Genomic DNA, 15,156 nt, shown 5'->3' with positions numbered 1-15,156 from the left:
AGGGCCAGCACCTCAGGGAAGGAATGCAAGGCAGGCAGTGAGCCCGAGGACGAAAACTTACAGCTGGCCTGTCGAGCAGAGCTGGGAGGCCCACGCTGGCTGCCCATCACCATGCTGCCTGCCACCAGACACCCGGGGTGATGGGGAGGAGGGAGGTGCACTAAAGTGACCCCCAGGGATCTGATCCTACCCCAGTGAGAAGGCCACTTTCCTAACCCCTGACCACCTGTGAATTCCAGAAGGAGCCACCCAGGCATCTTCTGTTCTGGGCCCAGGCATCCCACCCCCGTCTCTGCACCATCCCTTGGCGTCTCGGGGCCTCGCCAGTCAGCGCCTCAGCAGCTGTCAGATGTCTCCTGCTAGACTGCGGCTGTCCACACTGCCCCCCTTCCGGTCCACCCGCCCCCGCCACCATGCACCACCACCCCAGATAGTCAACAAGCACCTACTACGTGCAAGCTGGCCTGTCTGGATGTCTGCTGTGCCAGGAGCCAGGATGAGCTGCTCAGGGGGCTCTCCAAGGAGCCCCCTGTCAAGCACAGATCGGGGACATCTGTGAGCAGGCAAATAAATGCCTCCCAAATTCAGGGTTTTACAACAGTGCCCAAAGGGAGCATCATGAGGGCTGCCAGCCAGCTGCCAACACAGCTATCCTGTCCAGCTCTCACCAGTCCATCATGCTGTCCCGGCATTCCCTGAGCAGCTAGAAGCCAGGGAACCAGCTCAGGAACAAAGGCCATGTGACTATGAGCACCCTCCCCCCATCCCCACCCCCTCAAAAAAACTAGCTGCCATCAGGGCCCCAGCTGAGAGGGACCCACCCCCAGCCTCACCCCTGCAGCACAAGCCTCTCCTGGAGTGCACACCACACTGGCTTCCAAGTGCTGCAAGATGCTACTGCAAGAGAGAGATAGAAACCCACTTGGGAGCACTCCCAAATCCACAGTAGCTCTTTGTCCTTAAGTATCTGCTTCCACAACAAGTAATAAAAAAAAAAAAGAGAGAGCGGGATGTGGCGGGGAGGGACAGGCGCTTGGGTCAGAAGCTGCTGACCATGCCAGCGTTCCACCCTCACAGGGCCAGGGTTGGAGTTCTGGCTGGGCTTCTAGCTCCAGCTTCCTGCTGGTGGGCACCCCAGGAGACAGCAGCTCAAGTGCCCAAGTCCCTGCCACCTGCAAGGAAGACTCCAGGACTCAGTTCTACCTCCTGGCTTCGGGCTCACCCCACCTATTGTGGATATCTGGGGAGTGAGCCAGTGAATCAAAGATCTCTTCTCTCTTTTGTGAATAAACATATAGGGTAATGAAAGCACAAATGCTACCCTAGAAAAAAAAAAAAGACAAAAGGAGGTGTGTCCCTAAGAACCTGGCACTCAGAACCTCAGGAAAAGCAGGCCAGAGGGCAGATACCCACAGGCGACAGGAACCAGCTGCCAAGAAAACAAGAACTGCCACTCACATCCCCTGCCTCCCTCATCAAAGGGCAACAAGTCTTTGAACTTCAACAGGGCAGGGCGCAGGGCAGCAGGTGCAACCTACGAAAGCCGCCACAGAGACAGGAAGCTGGTTCTCATTGCCTATGCCACCTGTAAGGAGCTGTGTCCTCCCAAGGGGGCATGGGCAGGTTCCCCAGGCCTCAGCAGCGTCTCAGTGTGTGAGATCTGGAATGGAGACCTCCCGCCGAGTCCACATGGAGAGTGCCAGGGTTCAGGAGAGCATAAGGAGAGAGAGGGAAGGACTAGCTGTGCCATTGTTTAATCAGGTTCTGAATTGGACACCTGCTACAGAGGCAGAAGCCGGTCTCAGTACCTGCGGAGGAGAAAGAGCACCAAGTCCCAGACCTCCAGCAAGGGAAGGGGATGGGACTGGGAAGAACGCACAGCCCTCAACTCTTCCTTGGAATAAAAATGGGGAAGGCAACGCGGTTTTCCTGAACTGGCTTCAAGATCAGAAGACCCAAAAATACTTCACGGAGCCGCCTGATTCTTTCAGGTTTTTTTTTTAAAAAAAAAAAAACCTCAAAGGTCCCTCATCCCCCAAGTCACAGGTGGATGCAATGGGGATCCCAGAGGGGCCTGAGGCTTGGCCCCCGTCTGGCAAGGTGGGCCTGGCTTGACCAGGTCCTCCAATCCAGTAGCTACCAGGGAAAAGGTGTGGGGGGGTGGCCAGGGGTATCCCCCTCAGGTGGATACATGTGGGTACCAGCGTGGCATCACTTGCCCACACCAAGCACCCAAAGGTGAGCTGGGAGGAGGGTGCCAGAAAGATATGCCAAAATGAGGCCACAACATGGCATTCCTTAATATATATTTTTTAAACAAACAAAGGTACAGTGGGCCTTTAAGAAAGAAAGGGAGGAAGGAGAAGAGGATGACAGATCTCTCCTTTGGGTCTCAATTGGGAAAAATATCTGAGTTTCTACAGAGAGGCCTCAGGACATGGTGTGGGCAACAACACCTCCGAACCTTCCCAGCCACGGGCTTCCTGGAGGAAGGGGCAGGAAACGTGGTGTCTGGCTGCGTGCCTCCCAGCCTGCAGAAAAACACACTTCTCAAGCCGCCCGCCGCCTCCAGGGCTCAACTCCCAGGGCCGAGTCTGGAAAAGCATTTTGGGTTCCTGGAAAGAAAGGCCCTTCCGAAATATCGGGAACTGTGCTGGCAAGGGCCAGTGCGTGTGTGTTATCTGGAGGATGTCTGAGGCGCTTGAATGGCAGCTACTCCTCTGCCAAGGTCAAGGCGGAGGCCAGCAACAACAGAGGGGCTTCCCGGAGCTCAACACACACACAGACACGAGCGCGTGCATGCCTACACGTGTACAAACACCCACGCACAGATCCCACCAGCCACACCCACGTGGGCTCTGACCAAGACAGCACAGGCAGGTAGGACCTTGGCAGGGACCAAGCCTCACCCCAGGGGTGGCAGGAATCCTACCCCTGGTGTTTTGCACTTGACTAAAAAGAGAAAATGCCGCCACTCCCCCTTCCCCCCTTCCCGCCCCCTGCCAGGTCCTTCCCCCAAATCACGTGGCCAGCCTGTAAGGGGCCGTGAGGAAGAAAGAAGGAGCTCGGTTCCAACAGCCCCATCCCCACCCATCATGCGTCTTGGTGCCTCTCTCTGCCATGTGAAGACCACCCACCTTGGGGCTCCCCATCCCCCGCTTATGTCACTGCACCTACAGACGATTTGAAAATAGAGCTGGGCAGCCCTGCGTCTCGCTCCCATCAGTTATAATCAGCTTTGCCGAGGGTGTTTGAAAAATAAATCTCCAGGCCCATAAAAATGCTTTGCTGCAAGCCCCAGCCTGGCCACAAATCACAGACCTGTGACCATCCTCCAGGCAACCCCACAGCTCCAACCACCAAGGAACAGAAAAAACGAGGGGACAGAGGAGTCCCCCAGACCCTGGCCCCGCCCCCTCTTCCCCCCTCTGCTTTTCGTCCTGAGCTGAAACCGTTTAGATCCCCAACCAGCAAGGGTCAAATTTGGGAGTCGGGTGAGAAAACAGCACTGCCAGGTGCAGTTCTTGGGCCTGGCTCAAAAACTCGCAGCCGTGCATCCAGACAGACCCTCGGCAACTCTCCTAAGAGCTTAAAGAACTCTGTGTGTTTCACCTGCACAGGCTGTTAAAAACCCAAATAGACCGGGGTTCAAAATCAGCTTGACTGCAAAGGAAGACTCCTAGGGGGAAGAGGGGGGGGGGGGAGCTAAAGGATCCCACACAGTAGAGAGGGGTGAGAACAGAGGGTAAAAATTTGCAGCAGGGCCAGCCAGCTCCCAAAAGCTGAGGTCAGCACCCAGAGATGCCAGCAGGGATGCGGGGGGTCCTCCAGGTTGAGACCCTTAGTGCGCTCCTGACAGTAACCCCCTGTGCTGAACAGCAGGGAGAAACCAACTAGGATCTCCCTCCAGCACAGCCACCTTATCCCCTCAGGAAGACCAAGGCCTGTCAGCTCAGCCTCCAAGCCCTGCACAGCGCCAGACCCAAACCCAGGACCCTCCGATCCCGCGCACCACAGAGACCCAGTTAAAAAGAGCGTTCCTGAGTCTGACTTTCCCCCTCTAGAAAACGGGGCTTCGGCCCCACAGGCTCATGCATCACGACGCACGGGCGGAAGACAGCGTGTGCCCGTACAAAGGTTAAAAATCATGAATCACGTCACGAGCACTTGATTACACACCATCTTGGGTTGTTCTTAATTTGTCTATTTATAAGTCTTGCCTCCCAAATTAAACATCAACTCCTGCACAGCCAGGGTGTGTATGGACGCAGGTACTTCAAAAAGCTCACCGATCACTTGACTTGAGGGCAATTTTTTTTAAGTTACTTATGTCAAAGGCAGAGAAACATAAAAAACACACAAGCTTTCTATCGTTGGCCCACTATCCAAAGGCCCGCGACATCCAGGAATTCAGTTGAGATCTCCCAGGGACCCAGGCACTTAAACTTTTACAGCTGCTCCTAGGGCTCCCATTAACAGGAATTTGTAATCAAACAGAGCCAGGATTCAAACCCATGCACTCCCTGGAGAGCATGCACATGTCCTAAGCAGCTCCTTATCACCTATACCAAATAACTACCCTAGGGGACACCAACTCCCCCCCAAAAAACCTTTGAAATCTATGTTTAATTTTTTCATATTATATTCTCTATGAGCTTTTGGGAGGTCCATGGTTCTTCCAGCTAACAGCAGGGTTCTGGAGCCAGTGCTGTGGCACAATGAGTTAAGCCACCAGTGCTATTTCCAGTCCCAGCTGCTCCACTTCCCATCCAGCTCCCTGCTAGGGTGCCTGGGAATGCAGCAGAAGATGACTGAGGTACTTGGGCCCTTGCATGCACATGGGAGACCCGGATGGAGTTCCTGGCTCCTGGCGATGACCTGCCACAGTACTGGCTGTTGCAGCCATTTGGGAAGTGAAATCAGTAGATAAAGACCTCTCTGTTTTTTCCCCCCTTCTCCCTGTAACTCTCCCTTTCAAACAAATGTCAAGCAAATAAATAGATCTTATACACACACACACACACACACACACACACACACGCAGAGCAGGGTTCTGAAGTCAAACTGCCTGGGTTCATGTATAACCTTGCTTATCAACCAGTCAGTCCTGGGGAAGTTACTTAGCTGCTCTGAGCTTCAGATCCCATCTGGAAGAAAGGCATTTAACAGTACCTTCCCCAACGGACTGTGTGATAGATTGAGTTAAACCAAGCTCTTTGACCTTTGATCAGAATGAAGGTTGAGTCTTTATGTTTGTTTGGAGAATCAGGACATTGTGGATAAATCCTGGCTGGCCCCTGGGTGGATATAAAGCAGATAACCCTCCTGCCCAATCTCCTTCTCTCTGACATCAATTCTCCCTTCCCAGGCAGCAGCCAGTGCTTACAGTCATATCCCCGGGTCCTGCACCTGAGAGTGCCTTGAACCAAGTGGAACAGCCCCCTTCAGGGGTCAAAGGCGTCAGCCCTTCCTTGTGCGCAGCCAGGAGCAGCTCAGGCTCCCAGGCCAGAGTTTCACCTGCAGTGTGAGCATCCCACAGCCTTACCAGGCTGCCATGAATGTCAAGTGAGGTCACGGGCAAAACACACCTAACGCGCAGCCCACGTGCAAGGCTTTCTCCACTTCTCCCCTCCCACCACCCCCGTGATCCTGCAGGGGACAGGCCTAGAAAAGAGCCCACTCCCTCTCCACAAAGAACGGGTGCCATTCCCAGAAGTAGCCGGCTGTAGCCAAGGACCCAGCAAGGCAGTTTCCAGGGGAACAGCATCCTCTGCATCTCCATCTCGGCTGCCTCGGGGGTGGGTTCAGTCACCTTTCCCCACCGTTCCACGATTGCTAGGCAACCCGTGAGGGTGGTGCAGCTTCCTCGTGGGGCGGGGGACCCTGCCCACGCCTGGGGCCCTGAGGAAACCGCCTTGCTCCTCTTGCTGGCTCGCTCAGTCACCCTCTTCCCTGAGCCCTGGCGCTGATGGAAGGGGAGAAGCAGTGCAGGCCACCAGCATTTGCAGAGGCAGTTGAGATGCTCCCCGTAGATTAGGGTTGGAAAAATGAGAAAGGCCACCCCCACCTCCCCACTTTGCTCTCCACCCGAACCCTAGGTTGCTCCAACATCTAGCAATCCAGGCCAAGGGCTACATCAGGCATCATCCCTTTCAAAAAAGCCACCTTTCTTCTAGACTCTGTCATTCCCCAGCAACCTTGTGCATGAGCGGGAGAGATGAGCCAGACATGCGTGTGCATGAGCACACACACACACACACACACACACAACAAGACACCATCAGGAGCCAGTGGTTGACAACCACTCTGGGAGATGGGGCGACAGGCAACCGCCATCTCCTTCTTCATCTTACCTAGTATTTTTTCTTAAGATTGCACAGTAATACTTATAAATGCCACAGTTACAAAGCATACAAGCCAGTGGTTTGGAATACACTCACAGAGTTGTGCAACCATCACCACTACCTAATTCCAGAAGCCTTCCATCACCAAGGTTTTGTTTGCAGACGTTTGTCTTGGGTTAAACGTTCCTATCCAACCCAGCACTGCTTTCATAAGCAGCAAAGTGGTGAGCAGCACAAGTGCCAGAGCCAGGCAGCTCAGCTTTGGATTCCGGCGTGCTGGCCACATGTCCCCGGAAGTCCTCTACAGCCACTCTGAACCTATTTTCTCATCTGTAAAATGGGCCAGCGGTGGTATCCACCTCATGGGGTTAGCTGTACTGGTGCCCAGGAAGTCTTTAGGACAGCTGCTGGCAGGTGGTACACAGTCAGAAAGGGGGAGCCATTCTAAGCATTCTGAGCAATCTTTCTTAACTTTTGTAAAAACTCTGCCCCATTCCCAGCTCCGGTCTGTGCTGATGACCCTGCCCCATGCCACTGGGACAGCCACAGTGTCTGCAAGGGAGCTGAATCAGCTCATACCGCTACAACCAATGGCACCACTTTGGGGTGCTTGAAGACAGAAGGGTAGCAATATTGTCACATATGGCCCTGGAGCATCCAAAAACAGGACACACAGTATACTCTGCCGATCCAAATCCAAGCAGTACCCAGCTCCCTGACCTGCTGGGACACCAGTCTTGGAACAGGTGGGAAGTCACGCTATGCATCATGAGAAGGCAGCTTCTAGGGCGGCTGTGCCCCTGGCAGGCTTGGTCTCCTGCCCTCAGAACCTCCAAGGCTATGCCAGGCCATAGCTTTGGACTGGCACTGTCCAAACCACCACCCACTGCTGAGCTCCCAGTTTCTGCATCCTGGGCGGGCAACCAGCCCAGCCCAGCTCAGTGGCCACTCCTGCCAAGATACAGCCTGCCCACCAGTCTCAAGGGAGTGTTTCAAGCTGGGCTACTGTTAAAAAAGCATCCCTCAGCTTTACCAGGTCATGGGCTACATGCTGGGGACATCTCAGGTGGAGCTAACTTGCAGGAATGACCCCAAGATCATCTCTCAACCTGCAAGCTACACAGCCAGCCCAGCCAGGCCACGCCATACTCTCAGAAAGGAGAGGGAGGCCAAGCGAACTGGAGGCTAGGCCTCACTGCATCTCGGCTGGTCTCTGCTTTGCTCTGGCCTCTCGGGCACCTCCCCAGCCCCTTCCCTGTCCCACTGTCTTTGACATGCACACGCCTTCGGCAGGGACAAGTGAGTATCCCAGCAGAAGCGGCTTCAAGTCCTGCATATCCTCTGACACACAGCTCTCCACCTTCTCTATCATAGGACTTCGCTCCTGCCTTCCAGCAGCCCTGTCGTGGCCACATCCCCTGGCCAGCCCTGGCACAGCCTGGTGTGACCCTGTGTCTCCCCTTTCTACCTGCATTGTTGTCCGTGACCACACACAGAGCCCCTACGCCTGAGCCGCAAGCAACACCCACTGGCTCCACCAAGGAAAATCTTACCCAATGAAGGAGCTGGGCTCTTTTCCAGAGATGTTCAGTGGCACTTCCATGACTGGCTCTCCTCTGTGACTCGAGCTGCCTGTCCTGGCTCCAAATCCACAACAGGCACGCACAACTACCTTCTGTATGACAAGTCCTCAAACCAGAGTCATGGCTTGCAGCTACTGGCTGAGAACCCAGCCCCCCAAGCCTGCCTTGAGAAGATGGGCAAGGGGGCCACACAGCTGGCAGTATCCTTCCACCAAGGCATCCATGCACAAACAGGGTCTCCCTATTCCTCTTGGAAAACCCCAGCCATGTATCCTGCAGGAACCTGCCAGTCTCCTGCTGCTACAAACCCATTGGCAGCCTAGGCCAAGCTCCCAGCATGCCTCAGAACTGACATCACTGGGACTCACTGCACTCCCAGCCTCCAAAGGCAGTCCAGGTGACAGTCGCCCACCTGCCTCTGGTACCCCGCAGTCCAGCCCTGCTCCAGCTCTCTCCCCCACGGGGTGTATTAATCACTTCACTAGCCGGTGAGGCGACTATTCTGAGCTCACCCATGTGGAGCAAGCAGGCTTTGGAGAGGAAGGAGCTGTATAGTGTCGTGGGGTACAGCAAGGCTAACTAAGCTGCTGGGAGGAGTGGGCAGGGCCCAACATGCCCTGAGCTGTTTAATGACGGGGTCTGAAGACACTGCTGGGTTAAATAGCTTTCTGAGCACATTCATACTGGGCAGTCATTTTCCCGGCACAATACCCAACTGACATCATCTGTAAGCATGTTAGCACACACTCCTTCATCCTGGATACCCGGGAAATGGGAAGAAGGGGAGGCAGGGGAGGCAATGACATTCCCCAGGTGGAAGAACTTAGAAATCAGAGCCTAAGTAGCTCAGAATGAACTAGAGTTCAGAGTTAGAAAGGCAACACAATTCCCATGCACCCCAGGTAACCTGGCTCCTCCGAAGGAGGTTTCATACGCTGGAGCTTGTCTCCAAGCCTGGAGTTGGGGTCACAGGTGTGCTGAACTTCTCCAAGTCCTGAACACGTGTTGAGCACTCACTACATGTGAGGCGCTATTCGCAGTGCCCGACAAACATTGCTTCATCAAAACCTCAGGCAAGAACTACCGTGGCCTCCACTTTCCCTCCAGTATCACCAGTCAGAAAGGGTAAGGGATTTGTTCAAGGTCACACAGCTGGTCAGGGCAGGGACTAAGCATCAGAGCCCAGTGTGCCGAGAGCATGTCCTGGTGGGAGTCGGGGTGCAGGTGCAGGATAGCACAGTTGAGCATTTCATTCCCACCCCCGCACCACCCTCACCCTGGGGCTGGGAGCCATGCATGATGCCATTTAGCTGATGTTTCAGTCCTATTGCTTGACCAGGCCATCCATAACACACTTGTACCTGTGCTTGGCACCGGGCATTCAGCAGAGAATGGGACAGGCTGGGCCTCTGCCCCAAGGACACCGGCATGGGATGAGGCAGGCAGCAGTGCAGCAAGGGGTCAGAGTGGAGACAAGAGCCTGTTCCTCCGGCTGAATTCCTGCCAGGCATAGCCCAGGCTTTGCATATCCACCTCTTTAGTGCTGTCTTCCAGCTTGACATGCAGCCTCAGTTTTTGGGGTTTTGCCTTTTGTTTTCTTGGAAAATCAGATTTACAGAGAGAAGGCAGGACAGAAAAAGATCTTCCATCCACTGGTTCAGTCCCCAAATGGCAGCAACGGCCAGAGCTGAGCCAATCCAAAGCCAGAAACCCAGAGACTCTTTCGGGTCTCCCACGTAGGTGCAAGATCCCAAAGATTTAGGCCGTCCTCGACTGCTTTCCCAGGCCACAAGCAAGATGCTGAAAGATAACTGGAGCAGCCAGGATACCATCCAGTACTCATATGGGATCCCGGTGCATGCAAGGTGAGGACTTTAGCCACTAGGCTACCACGCCAGGCCCAAGATGGCTTCCATTTCTCTGCCAGAATCCAGTGTGAATACACATGGCGATCCATCTTCCTGTGACCTGGCGTGACATGAGTGCCGGATCTGCGCCTTCTTCACAGCCACCCCTATTCACCTGCCAAAGCCGTCTCTCTGTTTCAACATCCATTCACTCAACAAATATTGGATGAAGTCTCTCCATGCGAAAAGCCCCAGGGCTGGCAGCTGTAGGTACACACATCCAAGCGAGAATCTAGGCCTCTTCCTCTGTCCTCTCTCCCTGCAGGCTGGGCCTCAGCTCCTTAGGAACAAGGAATCAGGACTTAGAGGGAACTGCCCAAGGCCACAGCCTGAAGATGCAGTGCCACACAACTCCTAGGCCCAGTCCATGCTCTCTCCAGACAGCCTGACACCTGCACACACAAACACGTCAGAACCTGGGAGAGATCCGGAGGGGTGGGGGTGGCACCAGAAGCCGCACAGCCAGCCCCAAAGAACAGCCACTGACTCTGCCAGTGGTGGCTTCAGGAGCTCAGCCCGGAAGATCAGAAAGAAAAAAAAAAAAAAAAGCAGGGAAAGGTCCTCCACAGCTCAGGCCCTACCTACCCCTAGTCCAACTGCACCTCACGTGTTTGGATGCACTGAGAGCAGCTCAGGAACTCTGCCCTGAGACTCTCTGGAGACAGGCCACAACTAACCTGCTGAACTTCCCGACTCACACAGGCCTCTTGCCTGCTCAGGTATCTGCCTGCATCTGTACTGACTGGGCCCTGCTTTCACCAAGGAAGCATTTCCTACCGTGTGGTTGCTTCAGATCCTGTAAGAGCCCCAGGGGCCAGCGAAGCAGGAATGCATCCTTTTACAGACAGGAAACACCATGGAAGCGCCACAAGAACACAGGCCTGGCTTATCTTGCTCAATGCCCTAAACTCAACCCCCCCGGAACCAGGCCTGGCACAGCACAGGAGCTTACCAAGCACAAGAGCACTTCATAGAGTTTGTGGAGAGGGGAAAAAAAAAAAAATCAAACTTAACAGCTGAGTTTTCAAAAGAAACCCATGCATACTTTTTCTCCTCACTATACATGGCCCAAGCATTTTTAGAAACTCCTTTTGTTTTTGGAACAATCTAATACAAACTCAGGGGAGGATGATGAGTTGCCCAAAGTCCTACAAATGGCCAGGGATAGGCCAGGGTTAAAACAGGCTCTGGGAGCGGAGTTAAAACTCGGGCTGGGAAGCTTACATCCCATGCCAGGGTGCCTCAGCTGAAGCTGCTCCACTCCCAATTGCACATCCTGCTCACGGGAGCTCTAGGAGGCAATAATGATGGCTCAGGCCATTGGGCATTGTCAACCCAACTGAGTCCCCGGCTCCAGTGTTGCAGGCAAGTAAAAAGCAAACCAGTGGATGGTAACTCCTCTCTCGTTCCTATCTCTCTCTCCTCTCTCTCTCTGCTCTTATATAAACTTTTTATAATATTTTCTTATATAATTATTTTTTTTAAAACTCCTTGGCTTCTTACCCAGTGTTCTTCTGCGTCTTCCCCCACCTCCCCCTCATTCCCGACAGTCCTGGTCCCCACTCAACCCCATCCTCCCCCAGTGAGCGGGGAGGCGGTGGAAATCCATAAGTTTCTTTAAGTAGCATAACCCTCAGCCCCTCTTCCCTATGTATCACCACCCCCCCCCCCGCCATGAGAACCAAGCAAAGCAGAAATGCCACAGACAGGGAGCAATCCACATGGAGAACCAATGGCAAGGAACAACACGCAGATTGGATTTTCTAAGCAAGACCCAGAGCTCCTTCTGTAGACCCCGCCTCCACCAACCCCGTGGAGCAGGTGCCAGCTCAGCTTGTCCTGCAGAGCCTCTGGCTCTGGACATGGGATGCCAAGCTCAGACTTTCCTGCCTCCCTCACCAAACAGGGCTCAGGGAGGGCAAGCCGCCCAGCCTGAACAGGTCCCATGGCACAGCAGCAGAGCGTGGAGGCGGGCGACTTCCCCTCAGTGTGCCCAGCTCAAAGGAGCTGTGGGCACCATCCCCCACCAGCCAGTGCCGGCCCAGCTGAGTTCACTCTCCAAAGGCAAAAGTTCCTGAGTGGCCTGCTCCTTACAGGGCTGCACCACTCGGTTCAAGTTCTGCCAGTCTGCAATTTTTCTCCCCCACCACACGTGAGACAATCATTCATTCATTCCACGGTCCTGCACTCTAGCGCACATCTAAGACACTCAGTGACTGCCCCCAGGAAAGCAGTATACAGTGCTGGCCAGGGCCTGGGCAGGAGGCAGCGCTCTCCTGGGGCACCTGCGGGCACAGGCAAGCCCCTCCAGAGCTCAGATGAGGATCCCAGGTTTTACACCACGCTTACTCTTCACTTCTCCTAGACAATTTTAGATCATCCTCAAAAAGCTTCCCCCTGAGTTTTATTTATTTATTCATTTATTTAGTGTCTTGGTTTGTAAACCTCTATAGCAATTTCTAAATCACCCAACCACTCCCAGCTTAACTCCACCAACCGGGGCGGGGGCGGGGGGGATGCCCCAGGAAATCAGTGCGGTAAACCTAGACTCATCCCTCAGACCCCAATTCTTCCTGAGGGGCCATAGGAACAGAGGGAGGGTTTGTTGAAGCCAGCACCGGGTTAGGATGGAGTCAGTTCAAAACCAGGGAGGACCTCCCGGTGTCACTGCAGAGGGCTGAGCCCAGCAAAAGCCAGCACTGTCCCAGGTCCCCTCGTGTGGAGACGCGCATGGTGGGTGTGTTTTAAATTACCTCTGCTCGTCTGAGTAAAAGGGCGCCGATTCAGGGTTTAGGATTCCTGAGTGAGCTAATACAGGATGCCTTCGGCTGAGGGAAAAAAAAAACTTCAGTCGGCTCTCTAAACTCCCCCCCCCCTTTTAAGTTTAAAAAGGGGAATGAATGTTACCATTTTTGGACATGAGCGTTCTCCCACAAGCCCAGCCCTAACCGCGCTATCCAGAGGGACGCGCCATCCTGCCCCCCCACCCCCAATTCCCGGGTCAGAGGCAGCGGGGAGGGGGGTGACGATGTAAAACGGGGAGGGACCGGATGGGAGTGGGCAGCGGGCAGTAGGGGGGTGTGAGGGGTACATGGCCGCCTGAGGCAAGGGATCCCGGAGCAGGCAGGAAGTGGCACCAGGGTCGGGGTACCCTCTCCGCTCCCCTCCTCCCCACCCCGCAACAAGAGTGGCTTCCGACCTCTTCCTGCTACTGGCCACTGCTGCCAGGGTCCCACTGCCAACCCCGAACCCAAGACCAGGGAGGAGAGCGCAGACCGCACGCGACCAAGCGGGGATCCACACGGACGGGCCCCAAATAATCACGCGGACAGTCCCCAGCCCTGCAGCCCCTCCGTTGCCCACACTCGGCTCTCCTCGGCATTAGAGAGGGGTTCGGGGGAGCAGGACGCAGACGTACGCCGTGTGGGGCTCGCAGCCACCAGTCGCCGGGGCGAAGCAACAACCCAACCGTTGGCGGTCCCGACCCCGCCCCCACACGACCCACAGACAAGCCCGCGGCCGTCCCCGGGGTTTTCTCTGCCACGACCACACTCCAGCCGGTCCACCTCCAGGTGGATCCCGCAGAGACCCCCAGCCCCCTCCGGCCTAGCAGGCAGGAAACACAGGCTCGTCAGGTACAGAACCCACCGCTCCCCAGGAAGCGCGCAGCCACCGCACGCCATATGGAGAGGCGGCTAGAGGGGCGGGGAAGAGAAAGGAAAATCGATCCTGAGCAAGCAGTCTCCGAGCCGGGGTCTCGGTCCCGGGGACTCTGGAGCGGCGCCCCCGCGCCCTGCGCACGCGGGGGTGGCGGCGGCGGTGGGGTGGCCTGGATCGCCCACCCCACGGCGATCTGCCCGCCGGCGACGCCACCTCCCCGTTGCTGGAGCTCAGCGTTCGCGGGGTCCAGGGCAGCGGCGCTCCTCCTTCCGCCCGGTGCCTGTAACCCAACACCCGGCCGCGCCGCCCCCGCCCGTGCGCGCCGGGGACCCGCTCCGAGCCGGGAGCTGGGAGCCGAGAGCGGCGGGCGCAGCGCGGCGAGGCCGGGGGCTGCGGCGGGTGGGGGCGGCTGCTAACCTTTCTCTGCTGCTTCTCCCAAGCCGGGTCCAAGAGCAGGTCCCGGTCCCAGTCTTCCTCCGGCTGCATGTAGTCGTTGTTTTGCTGAGAATCATAGTGGTCCATGATGATGGTGCACGCGTACTAGGGGCTGGAGTTCTTCCCGGGGAGACCCCAGGTGGTGGCGGCGGCGGCTGCCCTGGCGTGGAGAGGGAGTGGAGCCGGGTTCTGGGATGGGCAGACGGGGCCGGGCTGGCTCCCCTGCGCCCCGATCCGCCGCGGCGTTGCTTGCGGAGGCTGCTGCTGGAGGCGACGGCGGCAGCTGGAGCGCTGGAAGCCCGCGGAGCTGCCTGCCTGCCTGCCTGCCTGGGCGCGGGTGCTCCGACCTAATCCCCACGCACGCTCAACGAGGCCGACACACTCGCGCTGCGGGAGCAGAGGCGGGCGGGGGCGGGGGTAGGGGCAGAGCCCTCCCGAGGTTCTTCATTGGCCAGGCCGAGTTGCCCAAACTTCCCCCCATCGCCTCTCATTGGGAATTCCTGGCATCCGTCAGCCGGGCCGCGGCGCATATAGGTGGACCTGGGCGGCCCCCTCCCGGAGTGCACGCCCCCGCCCACTCCCCGGTTCCCACTCCCCGGCGGCTCATGTGACACCGGCTTAAGCTGAACACGACCGTAGCCGGGGGACACCTCTTCGGAGCTCGGGGACCGAGCGGCCGCGTGCGCTCGGGAGTTCCCCCCTTCCCCTCCGCCCTGGAGCCGCAGGAGGGCTGCTCCAGTTCCCTGCCCGTGGGGAGGCGGCCGACGGGGGCTAGCCGGTGTCCGTGCGTTCCCCACGCGCGCTGCAACCCCCCAGCCCTGGCGAGGCGGCGGGCCGGAGGCGCGAGGGAACCCCCAAAGCATTTCGCTTTCTCTTTGCCGGGGCACCTAGGTCCCCGGCAGGTTCGGGGGGCGCGGATGGGCCGTTAGGGAAAGGAATTTCCTAGGAATTTCCTGATCCGCCCCCCCAGCCCCGCCCGGCTGATCCTTTGCCCTGCAGGGCCAGGTTTCTGGCCCGCCCGCGGCTCACACAGAAACAGCGTTCCCGCCTCGCCTCTGCGCTCCCTCTCGGGCCCGCTCGGGGACTCGGAAGACCACTGCGCCGGGCCACTAACCAGGTGGCCGCTTCCTGGAATCCCCCCCCCCAGGGCACGCCCTGGAGGCCGGCGCGGCGGAGGCGACCTCCGGCGTGGCCCAGCGTCCTGCCTGCCCCTCCTGCAGACCCGGT

The 15,156-nt window shown here is 56.9% G+C and overlaps 1 protein-coding gene across 3 annotated transcripts in view; it reads right to left on the bottom strand.

The window, feature by feature from the left end:
- ACTN1 (actinin alpha 1) overlaps positions 1-14,498 on the bottom strand; it is an 84,699-nt gene extending 70,201 nt beyond the window's left edge. For 2 of the 3 annotated variants that reach the window (XM_040975399.1, XM_040975400.1), the window contains exon 1: positions 13,912-14,497. In XM_040975399.1, coding sequence (XP_040831333.1) covers positions 13,912-14,016 — 105 coding nt within the window. In that variant the 5' untranslated portion in view covers positions 14,017-14,497. Of the gene's footprint in view, positions 1-13,911 lie in introns of all 3 variants that reach the window. The other variant, XM_040975398.1, reaches the window with a different exon arrangement.
- Positions 14,499-15,156: the final 658 nt, after the last annotated feature.

Source organism: Ochotona curzoniae, unplaced genomic scaffold (assembly GCF_017591425.1).
Source record: "Ochotona curzoniae isolate NIBS_2020 unplaced genomic scaffold, NIBS_Ocur_1.0 contig_2688, whole genome shotgun sequence".
Lineage (NCBI taxonomy): Eukaryota > Metazoa > Chordata > Mammalia > Lagomorpha > Ochotonidae > Ochotona > Ochotona curzoniae.
This window is presented reverse-complemented; position numbering and strand designations above follow the sequence as displayed.